This window comes from Helianthus annuus, chromosome 5 (genome assembly GCF_002127325.2).
Source record: "Helianthus annuus cultivar XRQ/B chromosome 5, HanXRQr2.0-SUNRISE, whole genome shotgun sequence".
NCBI lineage: Eukaryota > Viridiplantae > Streptophyta > Magnoliopsida > Asterales > Asteraceae > Helianthus > Helianthus annuus.
Window position 1 is genome coordinate 97,261,160 of NC_035437.2, and position 19,421 is coordinate 97,280,580.

General features: G+C 36.8%; 1 protein-coding gene across 1 annotated transcript; it reads left to right on the forward strand.

The window, feature by feature from the left end:
- Positions 1-505: 505 nt before the first annotated feature.
- On the forward strand, positions 506-3,855 carry LOC110922364 (omega-3 fatty acid desaturase, chloroplastic). Its single transcript, XM_022166687.2, has 8 exons — positions 506-1,161; positions 1,467-1,556; positions 2,102-2,168; positions 2,271-2,363; positions 2,516-2,701; positions 2,960-3,040; positions 3,210-3,347; positions 3,456-3,855. Exons 1-8 carry the CDS (start codon positions 566-568, stop codon positions 3,636-3,638), a joined length of 1,434 nt encoding a protein of 477 aa, XP_022022379.2. The 5' UTR covers positions 506-565; the 3' UTR covers positions 3,639-3,855.
- The last annotated feature ends 15,566 nt before the right edge of the window (positions 3,856-19,421 follow it).

Consider the following 19,421-nt stretch of genomic DNA (forward strand, 5'->3'; position numbering starts at 1 on the left):
ATTTTTAAGGATAATTTTTTTTTATTATTTGGTAGATTTTTCAACTCGACTATACACGGGTTTTTTTAAAAATACAATGTTTTTAGTATTTATTACATTTATGTAGTCTGTGTAATACACATGGTTTTTAAAGATATAACACTTTTTTAAATCTATTCAACACGTGTAATATACGGGGTTTTTAAGGATGTAATTTTTTTTTATCATTTGGTAGATTTATTCAACCCGATTATACAAGGCTTTTTAAAGATACGACGATTTTAGTATTTAGTATACAAAATTACATTTATTTAATATGTGTAATGCATATGATTTTTAAAGATAACTTTTGTTTACTATTTGATATAGAAAATTACATTTATTTAATCCGTGTAATACACGGGGTTCTAACCTAGTAATAATAATAATAACAATAATAACTTTTAATTCATTTTTTTTCATGTTTATTATCTTTCCGACCACTTAAAAATCACGTTTCTATTTTCGCCCCTTAAAAGTTATCAAAGGAGAGACTAGAGTTGGGAAAGTGGGAAGAAAGACACACCCATAGACCATAGACCAATGTATGTATATATATGTGGATCATATGTTCATCGCTACAAACAATTCACAGCCATACACACACTTTCTCTTTCAAAGAACAAAACACCCTTTACATCAAAATCTCATATTTTTCAACTTCATCATTTGGGTATCTCAAATGGCCACAAGGATCCTAACAGAATGCGGTTTAAGACCACTTCCTAAACAATATCCTAATCCAAGAACAATAATACCGGTTTCCAGTTTTCCCAACTCAATCAGTTTATTACCATCAAAAAAATTTGGACCAAATTTTTCCGTACTTAAAGTTAGCACACCGGCGGGTGTCCAGATTGCTGACCAAGATGAACAACAAGTGGATGAGTTGAAAGTTCAAGAAACTGAGTTCGACCCTGGTGCTGCACCACCTTTCACATTGGCTGATATTCGAGCTGCGATCCCAAAACATTGCTGGGTTAAGGACCCGTGGCGGTCCATGAGTTATGTTTTGAGGGATGTGGTGGTGGTGTTTGGGTTGGCAGCGGTGGCGGCTTATTTTAATAATATGGTGGTTTGGCCACTATACTGGTTTGCTCAAGGAACAATGTTTTGGGCTCTCTTTGTTCTTGGTCATGATTGGTAACTAAACCTTAAAATATCTTGGATTCTGTCTATAAAAGTTTAACCTTTTCTTTTGTGAAAGTTGTGGTTACACTAGCCCATTTCTCATATCATAGTCATTTCTTTGTGTGTCAAAACATGGCCCTATGATTCATACAACATATATTACCATTTTTCACCGTGTCATACGGGCCATAAGCCCATAATGCCATTTCCTCTATTATATACAACCCGTATAACACATAAGTGGTTTTTGAAGTGTGTGTTTGTTTAACCATCCCCTTCTAGTTATTCATTCTATGATTTGTTTTTTTATTGGACAGTGGTCATGGAAGCTTTTCTAATAATGCAAAACTCAATAGTGTAGTTGGTCATCTTCTTCATTCTTCAATACTTGTACCCTACCATGGATGGTGTGTTTCATTTTTTTATAATTAATTATTATTATTATTATTATTATTATTATGGGTAAGGATAGTGTAAAAAGGGCCTAAAGTGTGAGAAGTGTGAGAAGTGTATTATAACACTATATATAATACTATATAACACCATATAAACACCGTATAACAATATGTAACACCATATAATACCATATAACACTATGTAACACTATATATCATTATATAACAAATATAACACTATACATCTATCATAGACATGCTATCAGACAACCTATAGTGTTATATTTTTTATATAATGATATATAGTGTTACAAAGTGTTATATGGTATTATATGGTGTTATATATTGTTATACGGTGTTTATATGGTGTTATATAGTATTATATATAGTGTTATAATACACTTCTCACACTTCTTACACTTTGAGCACTTTTTACAGGATCCTTTACCTTATTATTATTATTATTATTATTATTATTATTATTATTATTATTATTATTATTATTATTATTATTATTATTATTAAATAAACTCTTATTGTTATGGTTGTTATTACAGGAGAATTAGTCATAGAACTCATCATCAGAACCATGGGCATGTTGAGAAAGATGAATCTTGGCATCCAGTGAGTCAATATACACTTTAGCCTCATAATTTATTTTGGTTCAAAATATCAAATTTAGTTTTATATAACAAGATACTAATTCTTGTAAACATCTGTTTATAGTTATCTGAGAAGATTTATAAAAGTTTAGACATGGCTACTAGGATGTTGAGGTTTACTCTACCTTTCCCTATGCTTGCATACCCTTTCTATTTGGTGAGTCCCTGCAAATCAAATGTTTTTGATATCTAATTAACAAGAATAAAGAATTCTTCATGTCATAAGTCAAAGAAAAACAAGTGATTTTTGGCAACCCTTTTTTTTTGTTGTTTGCTCTCATACTTATTGTTTTGGGTTTCAACTAACAGTGGGGTAGAAGTCCAGGAAAGAAAGGCACTCATTTTCACCCAGACAGCGATTTATTTCTTCCGAATGAAAGAAAAGATGTGATCACATCAACTATTTGTTGGTCAGCCATGGCGGCCTTGCTTGTGGGCTTATCCTTTGTTATGGGTCCTCTTCAAGTATTCAAACTCTATGGCATTCCCTATTGGGTTAGTTATCTACCTACAACTTTTGATTATAGTGTGAGGGACGCTCAATATAGAACCAGTTTTAAGTTGATAACTGTGAAAACCATACCACCACATATGATCAACATTATTAACAAGTGCTTAATGTGGTCCTTGTATTCAATTCAACTATGTACTTAAAATTGGTTATGTATTGAATGCATTCTTGTATAGTATTTTTATCAAAAATATATGTTTCTTGTTCTTATCTCTTTTGCTAAATTCTTCTTTTAAATTCAGGGTTTTGTTATGTGGCTGGATTTAGTAACCTATTTGCATCATCATGGCCATGAAGACAAACTCCCATGGTACCGCGGCAAGGTTTGTAACTGACACAACCTAACCTAACCCGACCCGACCAGTTTTAGTTTTTATGTCTGACTTGAAGTTATTAAACCAGGCTGTTTTGGTATCATTCTGGGTATATTTTGCTGTAGTAATTTTAAAAAATCTATCTATTATTTGATATGATTTTCAACGGTTTACACAGGAATGGAGTTACCTAAGAGGAGGGCTAACAACACTCGATCGCGACTATGGATGGATTAACAACATTCATCATGATATAGGAACCCATGTCATACATCATCTTTTCCCTCAAATCCCACACTATAACTTAGTAGAGGCAGTAAGTATTCTTTGATATAAAACATTCACTAAACATACATTTATTTTTTCGATTTATACATCAATTTTAATCAAATAATAACACCAATCCAAAATTTTGATCATGCAGACTGAAGCCGCAAAACCTGTGCTTGGTAAATATTACAGGGAGCCAAAGGAATCATGGCCACTTCCATTCCATTTACTCGGGCTTCTTGCGAATAGTATGAAAAAGGATCATTATGTAAGTGATGAAGGGGATGTTGTTTATTATCAAGCGGACCCGAAGCTCACCCGAGGCTCAAAACAGTGAGCTCGTCCAGATTCAAGAAAAATTTGGATGCTAAATAGTCTATTGAACCCACGCTTGACAAGAAGTTACATCAATAGTTAGTTATCTTAATATTTTTGGTTATATTGTAACATGGGTAGCTAAAGTTTGTATATTTTCATAAAAACAAAGAAATAATCATAGTTATTATTGTCCACATACACCTCTATATCACAATACGATCAAGAACTGTCTTCTCTTTTCAAACATATGTAGTTTACATCATGTGCAGGGACCGACTCGAGCCTTACTATATATGAACCATGCGCAAAGGACCGCTGGATTAAAAGGACATATGATAGAAAAAAAAAGGTACAATGTCATTTAACAAAATCTAACACCGAGTACCTGTACAACCCGCGATATACACATGGGTGATGGGCCCACCATATTTGAGGTGGTAAAATAAAATGAACGGGTTAGGTGACATAGGGCCGGCCCGGAGGGGGGGGGGGGGGATCTCAGGGCCCAAACCCTCCGGGGGCCGAAAATTGGTTTTTTCTATGAGTTTTGCGCTCTAGAAATTAGAATATATACATAATGAATCGGAAATGAGCATACTAATCTGATTGGTTTGGTGGTTTGCAAGTCATTTTATAAGCAAGAAGACATGGGTTATAATCTTGGTGTTTTCTAGTTTAGTTAAGTTTTATTTTTCTTTTTGTTTCTTACCTATTCATTAATATAGATGACATAATTGCCTAATTTTGTCAACTTAAATTTAAATTATTGGTGTTGATTCAAATGGCATTAACTTATTTTCATATATTTAAAACGTTTTTATATATTATTTTAAAAAAATTATATTCTATGGGTTCGTATTTTCTATTCGCCCATGCCCCAAAGATTTTTGAAGATATATGGAGACGGCCCTGAGGTAATGTGTACCATTGTACCAACAAAATTAGCTTGGCTCACCGGTGGGACGAGCAAATGGTACCGGGTACCGTTCAAAACTGGTACCAGCACTGATTTCCCGAACTAAAATATTTTCGGTAACGATTCAGTACCGACATATGGCATTTATGGTACTGGTTTAGTAATGTTTTTACCTTCAAATACTGGTCCACATCGGTACCAAACCATACCGTACTTGATATTTTTCGGTACCGGTACCCATTTTGTAGGAATTTTGGTACCAGTACCTGTAACACCCTACTCGTAAGTATAAGAGTTTCACATTTTATACGACTATTTTAACAAAAGATTCCATTTTAACAAAGTGGAAATATTTCAATTTCGGAATACATGATCACATGTTTTACAACCTTTTCAAATCACATTAACCAAACCGGAAACGAATGTGCATTCTATGCGCGGTTTGATCTTCATCTGAGTCCTTGATTTAGACTTTACCTATCAATACATTTCCAATCAACATTTAACTGAACAAAAACATATTAAAACGAACAAAATTAGTAAAATCGATATGATAGGAGAAAAACGTCAAGGAAAAACTTTTGTTGAAATGTGCACTACACAAATGTGTGTACTATATTGAAATATGCACTATGCAAGAAGGTGTCATGCACTAATGTGTGCACTACGCTGAAATGTACACTACGCTGAAATGTGCACTATGCTGCAATGTGAACTACACTAGCATGTGCACTATGCTTAAATGTGCACTACTCTGATGTGTGTACTATGCTGAAATGTGCATTACACTAACGTGTACACTATGCTGAAATGTGCACTATACTAACGTGTGCACTATGCTGAAATGTGCGCTACACCGATGTGTGCACTATGCTTAAAAGTGCACTGCCTAATGTGTGCACCATGCTGAAATGTACACTACACTGATGTGTGCACTATGCTTAAATGTGCACTATACTAACATGTGCATTATGTTGAAATGTGCACTACTCTAATGTGTGCCCTATGCTTAAATGTGCACTATACTAACGTGTGCACTATGCTAAAATGTGCACTATACTAACGTGTGCACTATGCTGAAATGTTTGGGTCCGGACTCGTTGGCTCCCAAACCATTCTCTCGGTTCGGCGTTTTACCCAAACCGAACCGTTAGGAGGTATTGATCATTCTATCTCAATCCTCCCATATTCCTTTTTACCGTTCTCTTTTCAACAACTACAACGCAAATATAGTTGGTAATAATAGACAATACGTCGGCTTCTAAGGCCGCGCGGGTCGCTTGTACCTTGGTTTTACTTGTCTACTATGTAGCTTATGGCCTTATGGTCCACAAGCGACTCGTTTGGTTCGCCTTTGTGGTTTTCATCTTCCACGAGCGACAACCATCACCTTTTTAAAATCATTTCACCATGGTCCTTGACCGTGTTCATTGTGTTGGACATCTCCTCCGTTTCTATGATCCCACAGGTCACTTATACTTCGGTTTTACATATCCCAACATGTTTTGTTCAAAAACTCGTTTTCTTTTCATTGACATCATTTATACTTCATCTTTTCAATCAATCTTTACAACATCTCTTACTGAAAACTTTAATAAATAAGTACATAAACGTAACAATAAAACTATGTACCTTAAAGCTTCCTTTGAGTCGTGTATCGCTTCCGACTTGGTCATCTAGATTATCCCTCGAGTTGCCTATAATTAACAAACCGACTAACCACTAGAACACCATTATGTTAACCGTTTCTATCATACTTGTTATCAATCGTTCAAAGGATTTCTTTTATAAATCTATACTACGACATAAGGTAATTAGTTTTTATTTAGGCATTTCACCAAATACCTTATGGGGATCGTTTTTAAGCTACCCTATTAGCTCAATTGTCAACCTCCTACCATTCCATTTCAACCCAGTATAATAATAATTTCTTGAAAAATCAATTCACATTCAAAATTTAGTTTATCAAAGCTTTTACATCCAACTTTTGCACACGAAATTGGGTTCTTCACACTTTGGCTAAAACCCATATCACTAGTTACATGAACAATCATCTATGCATGTCATATATCAAATACTTCACGAAATTAACAACTATGATAGTTAAGAACACTTCTACTATCATCAAAACACATAAATTTCATGATTAAATTACAAGATCTTCTCTTTATGAACTTCTCGTAACTAAAGAACTCCACCAAAGACCAAATTGCAACTTACCTTATGTTGGGGTAATGTATTAGGCTCTAAATTGTGACACCTTGGAAATTTATATCAAATAATACGGCAACGCGTGTCCAATAAACTCTTAAATATTCCAGATATGTTGGACGAGAGAGACTATTTTGATAAACATATGGAAGATTGGAAGTTAGGGGATCAAATATGATAATATGCAAAAGTTTTCGCTTCTAGACGTCCCTTACGGACCACAAGACTTATGTCTTACACTCCGTAAGGATTTTAAAACAAGGGGCGTGCCAGAAGGTCCTTACAGACCGCAAGGCTGGACCCTTATTTTCAGGATACTTATTTTCACTATCCTGTGTTTGTTTGGTGGAAACGTTCAGAGCTATTCATTGGCCGACCTCCACGCTAGTATTAATCAGATGCCATATTCATTTTATGAAAAAACCAAGGTCTCGGTGAACTTAAGACAAGTCGCATGACATTATCCTTAGCCGACAAGACCGTTAAGTATCCTCGGGGAATTGTTGAGAACATGCTTGTAAAAGTTAACAAATTATCTTCCCTGTGGACTTTGTAGTGTTGGTCATGGAAGCTGATGAGAATGTACCTCTAATCTTAGGACGTCCATTTATATGCACTACTAAAGCCCTTATAGATGTCTTCTTAGGCACTATCTCACTTAGGGTGGGTGACGAAACAATAGTCTTTAGTGTCACTAAGTCTAGAGGGTTGGGTGCTCAGGTATAGTTGGTAGCATCGGTGAGGAGGAGTCAAGATGGAGGATAGAGAGGGAGTGAAGAAAGTCAATGAAGAGGGAGATGAAGAGAGGAGGGTAAATGATCTTCGCTTGGAGTTAGTGACAGAACTCAAGTGTGGGGGTTATTCGGATAGAAAAGTGGATGAGCTAGAGGAGAGAATATTTGGTTAGAAGCTATAAGCTAGAAACACTGAGCGAAGCTTAGTGTGGGGATATATTTATATTAAAAAGATTAAGGATCAAACCTCTCGAGAATGAGTTTGAGGTTTATGAGAAGTATGATGAAGTTTGGAGAGAACCGGGTAGTAATTGGAAGGATAGTGCTAGAGCCCATGAAGTTGTGTACGGAGATGAGCTAGATCTACATGATCCTCCATAGGTATTTAGAATCTTTGAGTTGAGAGAGAAATCCCGTTTGTAGAGTTTTGTAAAGTTTGAGTCGTACTCGTAGTTTTGAGTCTTTTCCGTAGTTTTGTTAGTTTTTCGGTTTGTGTTTTGTGTTTTGAGTTGTTTTGCAAGTATTCGTATTCCGTGATGAAGTTTAAAATGCGACGAAATGAAGTTTCAGAGTGTTTTCAAGTCAAAAATTTGGCTTAGAATATGTTTTGGACAAGCTGGGAGGAATTTGGAAAAGTTTCTAAGGCATTGGAGCTAAAAAACATCGAAACTTTCTGTGAAAAAAGGCTCCTCACGTTGCGCGGGGAGCGGATGGACACAAGCCCGTGTCGCGCTGTCAACAAAGTAAAAAAAAGGAGAATTGATAGCGTCGTGTCGCGTCGCTCGGTGCCCGAGCAAAATCCAGTCGCGCGACGCGGCGGGGTAGTTCTCGTGGCCGGTTTAGTTTGTTGCTTGGGTTTGGTTAGTTTCTTGCACTTGGTTCGTTTATGGTACGTGTTTTCCTATATTTTGAGTCTTTTATTAGTGTACCATGAGTCTAAGTTAGCAGTTTTTAGTCGGTTTTGTTTAGAGTCGGTACTACTTTGGGTTTTTGCTTTTTTTTGTGTGTGCAGGTTTGAATCGTAGCACCCATACTCAATCGCTATTCGGATGATTTCGGAGTTATTCATTAGATATCAAGGCATTTTTAGAGTATGCCACTCAGTTGTAAAAGACGATGGCGAATGAAATGTTATACGATCGAGCTGGATTGGATGAGAGTTTTGGAGCTTACGCATTATATAACCATCTAAGTCTTTTCCAATTTTGTCGTTGTCTTTTTATTTTTATTTATTTTAGTCTTTTGAGTCGGTTTCTATTCCTACGTTAAGGGCAATGTAGAGTTTAAGTGTGTGGATGGGAAACTGTCGTTTGAGTCTATATTGTGAATCGTTTGAGTCATAAAAATTGAGAAAAATACAAAAAAACATAAAAATCAAAAAGAATTTAAAAAATATAAAACATCCCTAATTTTGAAGTTTTCAAATAAGATACAGAAAATGATAGATAGTTGGGTTTTGTCTGCTTTTCAAATAACAATAATATGAGATGATAAATAAATTGACGTGTTTAATTTGGGATATGTGGGTAGGCCTGGCCAATTGATAGGTTTCCTTTGAGCTTAAATATACCTAAAATGTTAGGATGCCTGTGGGTACTCATCAAGGAGAAGTGAGGAAACCGAATCCGACAAAAATAGTATAAGAGATGTCGTTGTAAGTTGAAAGTTTTAGAATTACTTATCAAATAAAAAAATTGGAATAAAATGAATTTGCTATAGATATGATGAGGCCTAAGTAATATTTATCGGGGATGATGACTCTAATTTAGATTTCCTTTAGGTTAAGTTAAAAAAATGTATATAACGAAAAGTCGAAGCTCATGCTGTCGTTACTAGGGATGGTGACTCTAGTTTGGACAACCTTTGGGTTAGGTTTGATTATGTGCTCGTGTGAAAGATATATATGAAAAAATGTTGATGTTAAATTCTCTTGGTTTTGGGATAAGACGGTTAGAAAATAGTCCAGTGATTGTTCCTTCTGTTCATAAACTTTAGGCGGGATTAGGTGGAACTGTGACTTTTTAGTGTGAGACCCTAGGTTAACTGGCCACACTTGAAGTAAATAAACATGATAAGAGGCTTAGAACTAGTGTTGGGTTTAAGTGGAGCGTATACCTGCAATCGTGGTTAACACTTGTGTAAATTTTTAATTAAGTAATTAATATTTTTGTAACCAGATTTAAACCTGACTATGATTCTATTAGAATAATTGTTCTTTTAGGGACGAAAAAAGTGTAGGGGTATTTTGATGTAATGTAAATTACATTTGTTTCCACGTATAGTTTGTATAATAACTTGATTCATGTTGTGTTATTTTACCATGGGTTTTGTATATCATTGTGTCTTTTATGTTTTACAGGGTCCTAGAAACAAAAACGAACTGAAACGTTAAAGAAACGAGCACACAGGAGAAGGTTTAGGCTTAGTGAAGGATTCTCATGGAATGAAAATGGATATTTGAGAAGATGAGAAAATATAGAATTGAATGACGAATCTGTAGGCGAAAACGGTGAAGAAAACGAAGTTGAAACGAAGAAGTAATGCATGAAACGGTTTTCTCGGCGCACAGGTTGCACACATCACGCGGAGCTCTCCTCTTAACAGGCCGCGCGACACAGCGTGTGACTTGATTAGCGCGTAAAACTTCACCTTTTGACCCTATTTAAGCCCATGTTTAACCCTAATCATAACTAGACAACCCTAGACGAATTGGGAACCCCAAAATGCAAATTAAGAAGCTAAAATCAGAGATTTTGAAGATCAAGAGAGCTCAGGAGTGAAGAATTGAAACTTGGGATCGAATCTGTATTAATCATCTTATTACTCGGTTCTTTCGTTTATATTCTTTTTTCCATGTTTGCTAAACTCTTGAAGATGACTGTTCTTGCTTTCATGACGATGCTAGGCTACATTTCTTTTCACTATCTAGTTCATAAGATGAATACACTTGTTTGATTGTGTTTCTTTTCGGTTTTTGATAATTATGTGGATTTGATTAATAAAGTATTAAACTTTGGTTTCAATTTTCTAGTGTATTTGCATGCTTAATCGTATTTGAATCTTTTTCATATGTTTCACTTGCGTTCTTGTTGATGTTTTTCATTATGAATGCTAGTTAGGTCGTGGACTGTGTGTTAGCGGCTAGTTTACAATTAATAGTATACGATTTCCTGTAGAAACTGTGATTAGGGTTTGTATAGGATTGAGTGTTCTATCAATCTTCAATAGCCGAGAGGTGAGAGTTGTTGATTTGTCTTTAGTGTTAGATTGCTAGGGTTAGATACTTTGTAAGAATATCCCCTTATTTTCCCTTCCACCATTTGCTAATCGAGTTAGAATATAAACCATAGTTTCCCTAGATTTTCATGTCGTAAGGTGCTTTATTATTTCATTAGGATAACCTATGAGGATTCCTATAAACCAGTATTAGAACAACTTATTAGGTTGCCATAGGTGTCTTCTCGAGAAGGGTCGAAGGTTCTGTTTGGTTATCCTTTAAGTTTAGCACTTTAAGATCCCGATTTCCACATTGGTAGAATGTGTCATTCAAGTATAGGATTCAGAACTAGGTAGTGTGTTTCTCATCATCTGATCACATTTCCTGCTTAGTTCGTGTGTCTAGTCAGTCATAGTTAATTTAGTTTAATTCAGTAGTTGTTAGAAACCCCCCCCCCCCTAATCAACAAAACAAAATAGTCATGTAAGTTAGTTAAGTAAGTCAGTCGAGTCTAATAAGCATAGTTAAAATAGTTCTTTGGGTTCGAAACTCGAACTTTTAGAGCTATACTGCATTATTCGCTACACTTGCTGGTTGTACGGTTTAGGTTAACTAGAGTCATAGGTTTATAAATTTAAAACTTAGGGTGCCTAGATTAGGGCTGTAAACAAGTCGAGCCGAGTCGAGCCAGGGTGGGGTCGAGCTCAAGCTCGAAATTAATTCAGGCGGTTAAACTTGGATTGAGCCTTACGTCGGAGTTAAACGAGCCAACGAGCCGAGCCATGGGCTGAGCCGAGCATAGCACGAGCTGGGCTTGGTTACAAAATGAGCCAGCTTGGTTCACGTCATCTCAAATTGAGTATTTTTAGCTAGTTTTTCTCGAGCTTATTTCGAGCGAGCTACGAGCCGAGCTACGAGTCACGAGCTTTATGAACAGCCCTAGCCTAGATTAGAGTAAAATTAGCTAACTATTACAGTTAGAGCACATCAATGACATAAGGCAATTAGGTTTCATTTAGGCATTTCATCAAACACCTTATCAGCATAGCTTTTAAGCTACCCTATTAGCTCAATTTTCAACCTCCTACCATTCCATTTCAACCCAATATTATCATAATTTCTTTAACAATCAATTCACATTCAAAACTTTATTAAAGCTTTTACATCAAACTTTTTTACATGGAATTGGGTTCTTCACACTTTGGCTAAATCTAATATCATTAGTTACTTGAACAATCATCTATGTATGTCATATATCAAATACTTCACGAAATTAACAACTATGATAGTTACGAACATTTCTACTATCATCAAAACACATAAATTAGACACCTTTTGCTCATTTCACTAATAAAGCCACATATATTTAACTTGGATAAGTTGTCCTAGTTTCTACACTTGTGATATTTATCACAAAAGTAAATATTAGATAATTCTGGGGTGTTACAGTACTGGTTGATACCGAATTCATTCCTACTCACCAGTACACATCGAGTCATTATTAATACTATCTGAATTATCACAAACACTTTCCAAGAACCTAATTAACTTGCAATCAATTTTATAGACTTTCAAATAACCTAACTTTTGATCAAATACCAAACATTTATCATCATTAAATCGTTTAAATTAGTAGACCTAATTCAAGCTATGCAATAATATAAGGAAAATTGATCCAAAATTCAAACATCTCGTCATTTTATGTTATGCATTTACGTAAAAACTAGTAATAAAGTCACGCGCGTTGCGGCGCGGGTATATCGCAAACATCAAATAGATTAGCGCAAGCGTTATGTAATGTGTCGATTACATAAAAACGTGTGTTTTGACGTATCCGATATAAATCAAAAGTAACTTATATAAGCATTTAAATCAAATAATAAAATCCAAACCGGGTTGGTTCAATTAGTGGGGTTCCACCTAATTACTATACAACCCTTACATTTTCATTAAGACTTGGTGGCATCAATACGCATAGTGACTCGTATGTCAAATCATAAACCAACTAAAAATGAACATAAAAATAAGCATGAAAACGTATTATATTTGACTATGTTCATTAACATGAATTTACATTGACATGTATATATAAAAATGAGCATGTGAGAAAATAAAGTGTTTACATCAAAACGTATAACAACCTAAAACATACATAAAAATAGGCATGAAAACGTATTATATTAGACCCAATTCATTTTTAGGAAAACTATTGGTCGAAACGTAAATGTGTATTGTTTACGTCCAATGTCGATACCTGAATATGTACCGAAATGTCCATAAAAATAAGCACGTGAGGAAATAATTTTTTTTAAGTTAAAAAAATGAAAATAAGGTGCTCGCGCGTTGTGGCGTGACATTTAAGGGCACATTATCGTTCGTTAAGCGCGTTGGCACGGTGACATTAACGTCTTTAAGCACACGAAAGAAACAAATATAGATACGGTACGATTAAACGAAATGTATTAAGTTGTGACAAACCAACTACCCGTTTCGAATTTATAGCAACATGTAAACGTGATATAAACTAAAAACACAAAGGGAAAATGTAATACCTCGAAATTTTGTGTCCAATAATGTGTTGACACGTGTCATGAGGTACACGTGGTATTAAACATTAAATAAAGGACTAAAGTTGACAAACCTTGAAAGTAGGTAAATTCGAGGGTTAAAAATGTCAACAAGGGGTAGATATACTGTATAGTAGCCCTAAATGATGCTCGTACCTTCAAACGAATAAATCATGGATCGTACGGAGCGAAACGCGGAAGAAAGTGAGAGATTACAAACTACAGGGGTTAAATGTGTCAACATGTTTAATTTATACCTCTGAGTGACCATTTGACGAACCCGAGACTTTGAAACAGTAAAATACGCTCACTAGAATATACGATATGAATTTCGTGAAGTTCCGTTTTAAAACGAGAAAGTTATGATCAAATTCGTATGTGAGGGGTTAAAAGCGTCAACAATAAAAGTTAAGACTTTTCGGATAGTAATTAAACTAACCAGGGACTTAACAATGCGGGTAAAAGTCACGAGGCCCTTAATTGTAAATAATCGAGGGCCAAATCGTAAAATTACCCCTTCGAAACCGAAAGGTCAGGTTAATGATTACAAAAGATTTGAAAATCTTGGAAATCAGACCTCAGGCGGGTCGCGTGAGTGAAACCATCAAGCTGATGCGGGCCGCGCGCCACCTGCAGATTTGTTTTCTGACTTAAAGCTTCAGGCGGCCCGCGTCCGAGTTGCCTGAATCCTAATGCGAGCCGCGTGACAGTCCCAGATGCAGAAAACATGGGCAGATTCACTGTTTGAGCTTGTGAACGATCTTGTGAGCATTAATTGAAGCATGGGCGCGCTCTACATGTCCCCTAGCACTATAGGACACCTGCTGATCATCCATGAACCATTGTAGGTTGAGTTGTAATGATCTTGAGCTAAATTTTTCACTATAAAAGGCAAGGTAGTGTTCCATTGTTCAACACACCTCAAACCTGCCTTCTTGATCATTTCTGAAGCTCTCAAGCATCCTTCTAACATCACTAGTCGTGCACCAAGCTTCTGTAAGTATGCCAACCCTTTTTGTGGCTTAGTTTTTGCATAGTTTAGCTAAAAAGTCAATCCGTCGTAACTAACGATTGACTTGACGATAAATCACAAATGGTCCAGCGGTTTGTCAAATCAAAGATAGTTATATGTTGGTAATCATGTGGGCTTTAAACCCCTAAAAGGGCACCCTCTGATTCCCACTCTAACTAGTCCGAATGTCGAGTCAAACGTTCTTAGAAAAAGTCAACAGAAATGCTATTTTGCGATATTATGCATAATCAGTAATGTAGATGGTGTGTAACCTGTTTTGACACTCATAAAACATGATAACAAGTATATTAACTAGTCTAAGCTTGTTTGATCCGACCATTTACTGTTTTGACCTGGTTTCGGAGCCGAAAGTCGCAAAACTTTGACTTTTGCTTTGACTTCAGTTCTGACCCGTTAAAGTATGATTTAGATATGCCTTAGGACTCTCTTAGGACCAGGTTACATGATGGTATAACCCTCTGTGACCGGTTCGTTGTTTGTCCGAGTCTTTTACACATTTCCGTTAAATGCTTAAAAGTTGACCGTAACGCCCTTTTCAATTTAAAACGAGAATTTCGGACATGTGAAAGGACCATAACATTAGTTACTGATTTCTAAACATGTCCCTAAAATTTCACGTCAATCCGAGGTCCAGAATAGGGGTTATGCTAAATAGCGCAAATTACGGAAACTTTAGTAATTAAATAGCGCAATTAGCATAACGCCTATCTAAACCCAGATTTCGACACCAAACCTTTTACACACTAATGTAAAATAATATTTTGGGATTTTTAAAGATTTTTAATTATTTTTAACCTGCTCATAACCTGCGGTTATGGCAACGGTTCGGTAAATACCGAATATACCCTTTTCGGCCATAACTTGAGTTCTACAAGGTCTTTTGACCGGATTCCAGTTGCTACTGATTTTAAATAATAAATAAAGTATTTTGGAATTTATAAACTGTTCGGGAAACTCAGATTTCCTGTAGAACTCAGAAACCTCTTTTAAAATCTTTAAAAAGACCGAAATACCCCTACGGGGCCTAAAATGGATTTAAACTCGTTACGGGCATTATGGAAGGTATCCTACTAATACCACAACTTCTTTAAAGCATATTGACTTAGGAAACCAGTGTAGGACTCTTACGGTTACCCGTTACGCCTTTTGCGCGCACGGTTCGGCCTATGTAACTAGTTTACATAAACTAGCCGATACGGGTCAAACCATATTGTTTTGACCCCAAAATCCAGAGTGTGGTTATTATACCCATATAAAACAAGTCTTCAAACTTGTTGGGTCCAAACCACATTCCATTCCCGGTTTTCGCCTTTCACGCGATTAAACCATAGTTATCCTTTGAAACTGACCGGTCTAAGCTAAGGCTAAATTAAAGACCCGTTAGGATTTTAATAGGTTATTATAAACCTTCGTTCCAGATTAGGAGCCCAGTAAAAGTACTTGCATTGGCTGTATTTGATTGATACTTTGCTCAGGTAAATACTCTTAGCTTATTTACCCTATACGGGCTTGGGATACGGTACTATAAAAGTACCGCTTGGTCGGTATGTAGTCATTTAAATCGGATTGTGATTAATGTATTTACATAACCCGCTTTGTTCTGTATTATTTGATGTATGGCCCTTGGGGTTAAATGACCATGTCCTGGATATCCTTGGCATCATTTTACGAAATGGCCACGACCTAAGCACGGGGTGTAGGCGTACACCTGACAGATGCATTATGTAAAAACTGGTAATCCACTAAAGGAATCTACCTTGTGGGCATTATTCCGGTGGCGTGTCAGATAACTTAAACCGGCTCTTCTAACCGGTACTAATGGACGGCAAATAAGTAAATCTGTATACAAGATTATATACAAATAATTGTCCCAAGTTATAAAGATATTTTTGCCGAAGTGCATTCAAATCAATTTACAAACTCTTTTCAAAACGAGTCAGTTGAGTTGTATTTACCAGTGTAAACTGACGTATTTTCCAAAAAGGTTAAGTGCAGGTGCTAGACGTAATGGGCTGGCTACTCCAGACATCATTACTCAAGTCTCGCAAGCTCTAGATGTCAAAGTCTGTTGAACTATTGTTTCTATTTTATTACCGATCTGCCTGTGGATCTTTTTACTCTCCGTTGTAATACTGGATATTACCTATATTCGGATTGTAATATATTTTACCTTTTGCTTCCGCTGTGCATTCATATAATTGTGTTGTTTGACTATTATGTTGCCAACCACGTCACGGTAATCCCCCACCGGGCCCACCGTTGGGACACGTGGAAATCGGGGTGTGACAGGTTGGTATCAGAGCCAACACTGAGTGAATTAAACACTAGCCTTTGTGTTTAATCTCAGTTACGCAATTTGTGACAACTCGAACTGTTGACTTTCATTTTTGTATTTAATGCACGTTGACCTTGACCATTGACTTTGACTGTTTAGTAGTTGACTTGTTTGAATTGCAACCATACATGTTATGTTATAATGAAACGTGATACGATTGTGCACTTATGTGATTTATTGTTGTTGTGTATATAACATGGATCGATATAAAACACTTAGACTCATTTGCCATCAAACCAGCTCGACGAATCAGAGTTGTGATTCGCCAACAAGGACTCGACGAAACACAAGTGTGTTTCGCCAAACCTAATTTCGACGAAATAGACCTGATTCGCCGGCCCAGTCTCGCCGAAAGCCCAGTTAGGGCCCAATGCACTGTTTTGTATTATGTAACGTGAAGCGGTTTCAGTTTCACACTTTTATGCAATCAGAAAACCCTAGAGACCTACTCCAACCTTGTGTGCGACGGCAACTGTGTGTGTTCCCGAGACCCTTTAGCGATTAACTCATCATTCAAGAGTCCACTCGTTACGTTCGTATTGCTCGTTTAACTCTCGGTTAGTTGTTACTAGCACTTAACTACCTATGATTTGCTAGTGAATACCATGATAGTCTGTGATTGCATAACTTGTATGATTAGGGTTTGGTGATTGATGATTAATGATCATGATGTTAACAACGTGCTTGGTGTTTAATCGGAATGGTTGATGTTGTCAAACCGATTAGAATGTTGTTAGTGAGATCAGAATGTCGACGGCATGCTAATAGGGTTCGATAATGTGATATACTATGTTAATCGGCTTTGTATACGCGTAAGCTAAGAATCATGATAGGTGTTAGTATTACGAATGCATAATGATTAGATGATGATCCGATGATTGCTGTACGATTTCTGTGTTGCTACTGTAACTGTTTGGCATATTGACGTAACTGAATGCCTTGACGAATGTGAATGTCTGGCGAATTGGAGAGTCTTGGCGAAACAAGACTGTGTTTCGCCAAGGGTTTCGACGAAATTGAATTTGTGTTTCGCCAAAGGTCTTCAACAAAACAGACACTTGTTTCGCCAAAGGATGATTGACGAAACAGAATTATGTTTCGTCAACCTGTGTTTCGCCAACAAATGTGTTTCGCCAACTTGTGAACTTTTCACAGTAACCTGAGTTAATTATTAAATGTTAACTGGACTATTTTAACCGCTGTTAAGTGTTATACAATACTGGTATGATTACGATTACGTACCACGTGCTACTTGATGATCATTGTTGATGCTTATACATGAACTGTGCGAATGCAAACTGATTGTGTATACGTGCATACTTTAGGACGTGATTGATTTACTTTGAGCACATACTTAGCATACCGAGCAAACCAAGGTGAGTTCACACTCTTACCAAGGCATGGGATTCCCGGGGTGTTGGGAATGGGATTGAAAGGATAAGGTTGAATAGATTCGTACGGATATCATTACTAGACTACCATACCATCGTCCTCGGTTGTGCAGGACACGTACGTAAAACCTATGTACACTTATGATACTCGCTATCCTCGGTTGTGAAGGATACTCACGTAAAACCTGCGTGAACGGATACTCACTACTGCCTCGGTTGTGTCAGGCACTTACGTAAAACCTACGTAAACCCCCACGTACCCTATCCTCGGTTGTGAAGGATACTTACGTAAATCCTGTGTAAACTTGTACGTATTACTGTTCTCGGTTGTGAAGAACACTTATGGTTACGCATAGTCTAGTGGATTAATAACATGGGAAGCCCCCACCAATAGAAACCTATATTGGCCCAGTAGAGCCACCTGATACTCATGAACTTACTATTACGCATTTACTTTCTGTGAACTCGCTCAACTAGTTGTTGACTCTCTGCTGCATGCCTTGCAGGACCTTAGGTACTTATGGAGCTTGCACTGGAGAAGCGGGTCGTTGTGGGCAATGGATCATGAATACTATGTTTAACATTTCCGATATTTGAACTTATGATTTACTTTGGGTTACATACTTATGCTTCCGCTATTGATACTATGTTTGGTTTAGAACATCAATTGTATTGAATTGGGTTTTACGGACTATTTCATTTATATTATGCTATGTTCAATATGATTGATGGCTTGATCCTGGTCATGTCACGCCTCCAAGCGGTGGTACTCCGCGTGTGGATTTTGGGGGTGTGACAGATTGGTATCAGAGCCATTGGTTATAGAGAACTTGGTTTTAATATGGGAAAAACGTTTTTATTAAAACCAGACTATAACCAGAACAGTGCTCTCAACGATCCACAACGACGCTTCGCTCCACGTGCAAGACTCGACATCCTAGGTAATAAGGTTTATGTTTATTACCTGCTTGCTAAAACTGCTTAGAACTTTGCTCGTAGTATGCTAGAATACATTGCTTACCATACGTCGTTACATGAGAACCCCTATGTGCTTACACTCTTCTGTCATCGCTCTATTCGCGAACCTTCCTAACTCATGTTGCATTTGCTATGAAGATCATGTCTGGACGAATTAACATGACCCAAGCCCAGCTAGAGGCTCTCGTTCAAGCTCAAGTTGCTGCGGCACTTGCAGCTGCTCAAGCAGGTAGTATACCCTGCAGTATAGACTCACACTAGGATCTTTAGATCCTACGATAACTCTCGTATTTAACTTTCTCCTATTCGTATACAATAGGTCAACACGCGCAGCAACCTGTCTGCACTTTCAAGAACTTCATGGACTGTCGTCCAAGTACATTTAGTGGCACGGAAGGGGCGGTTGGACTCCTCCACTGG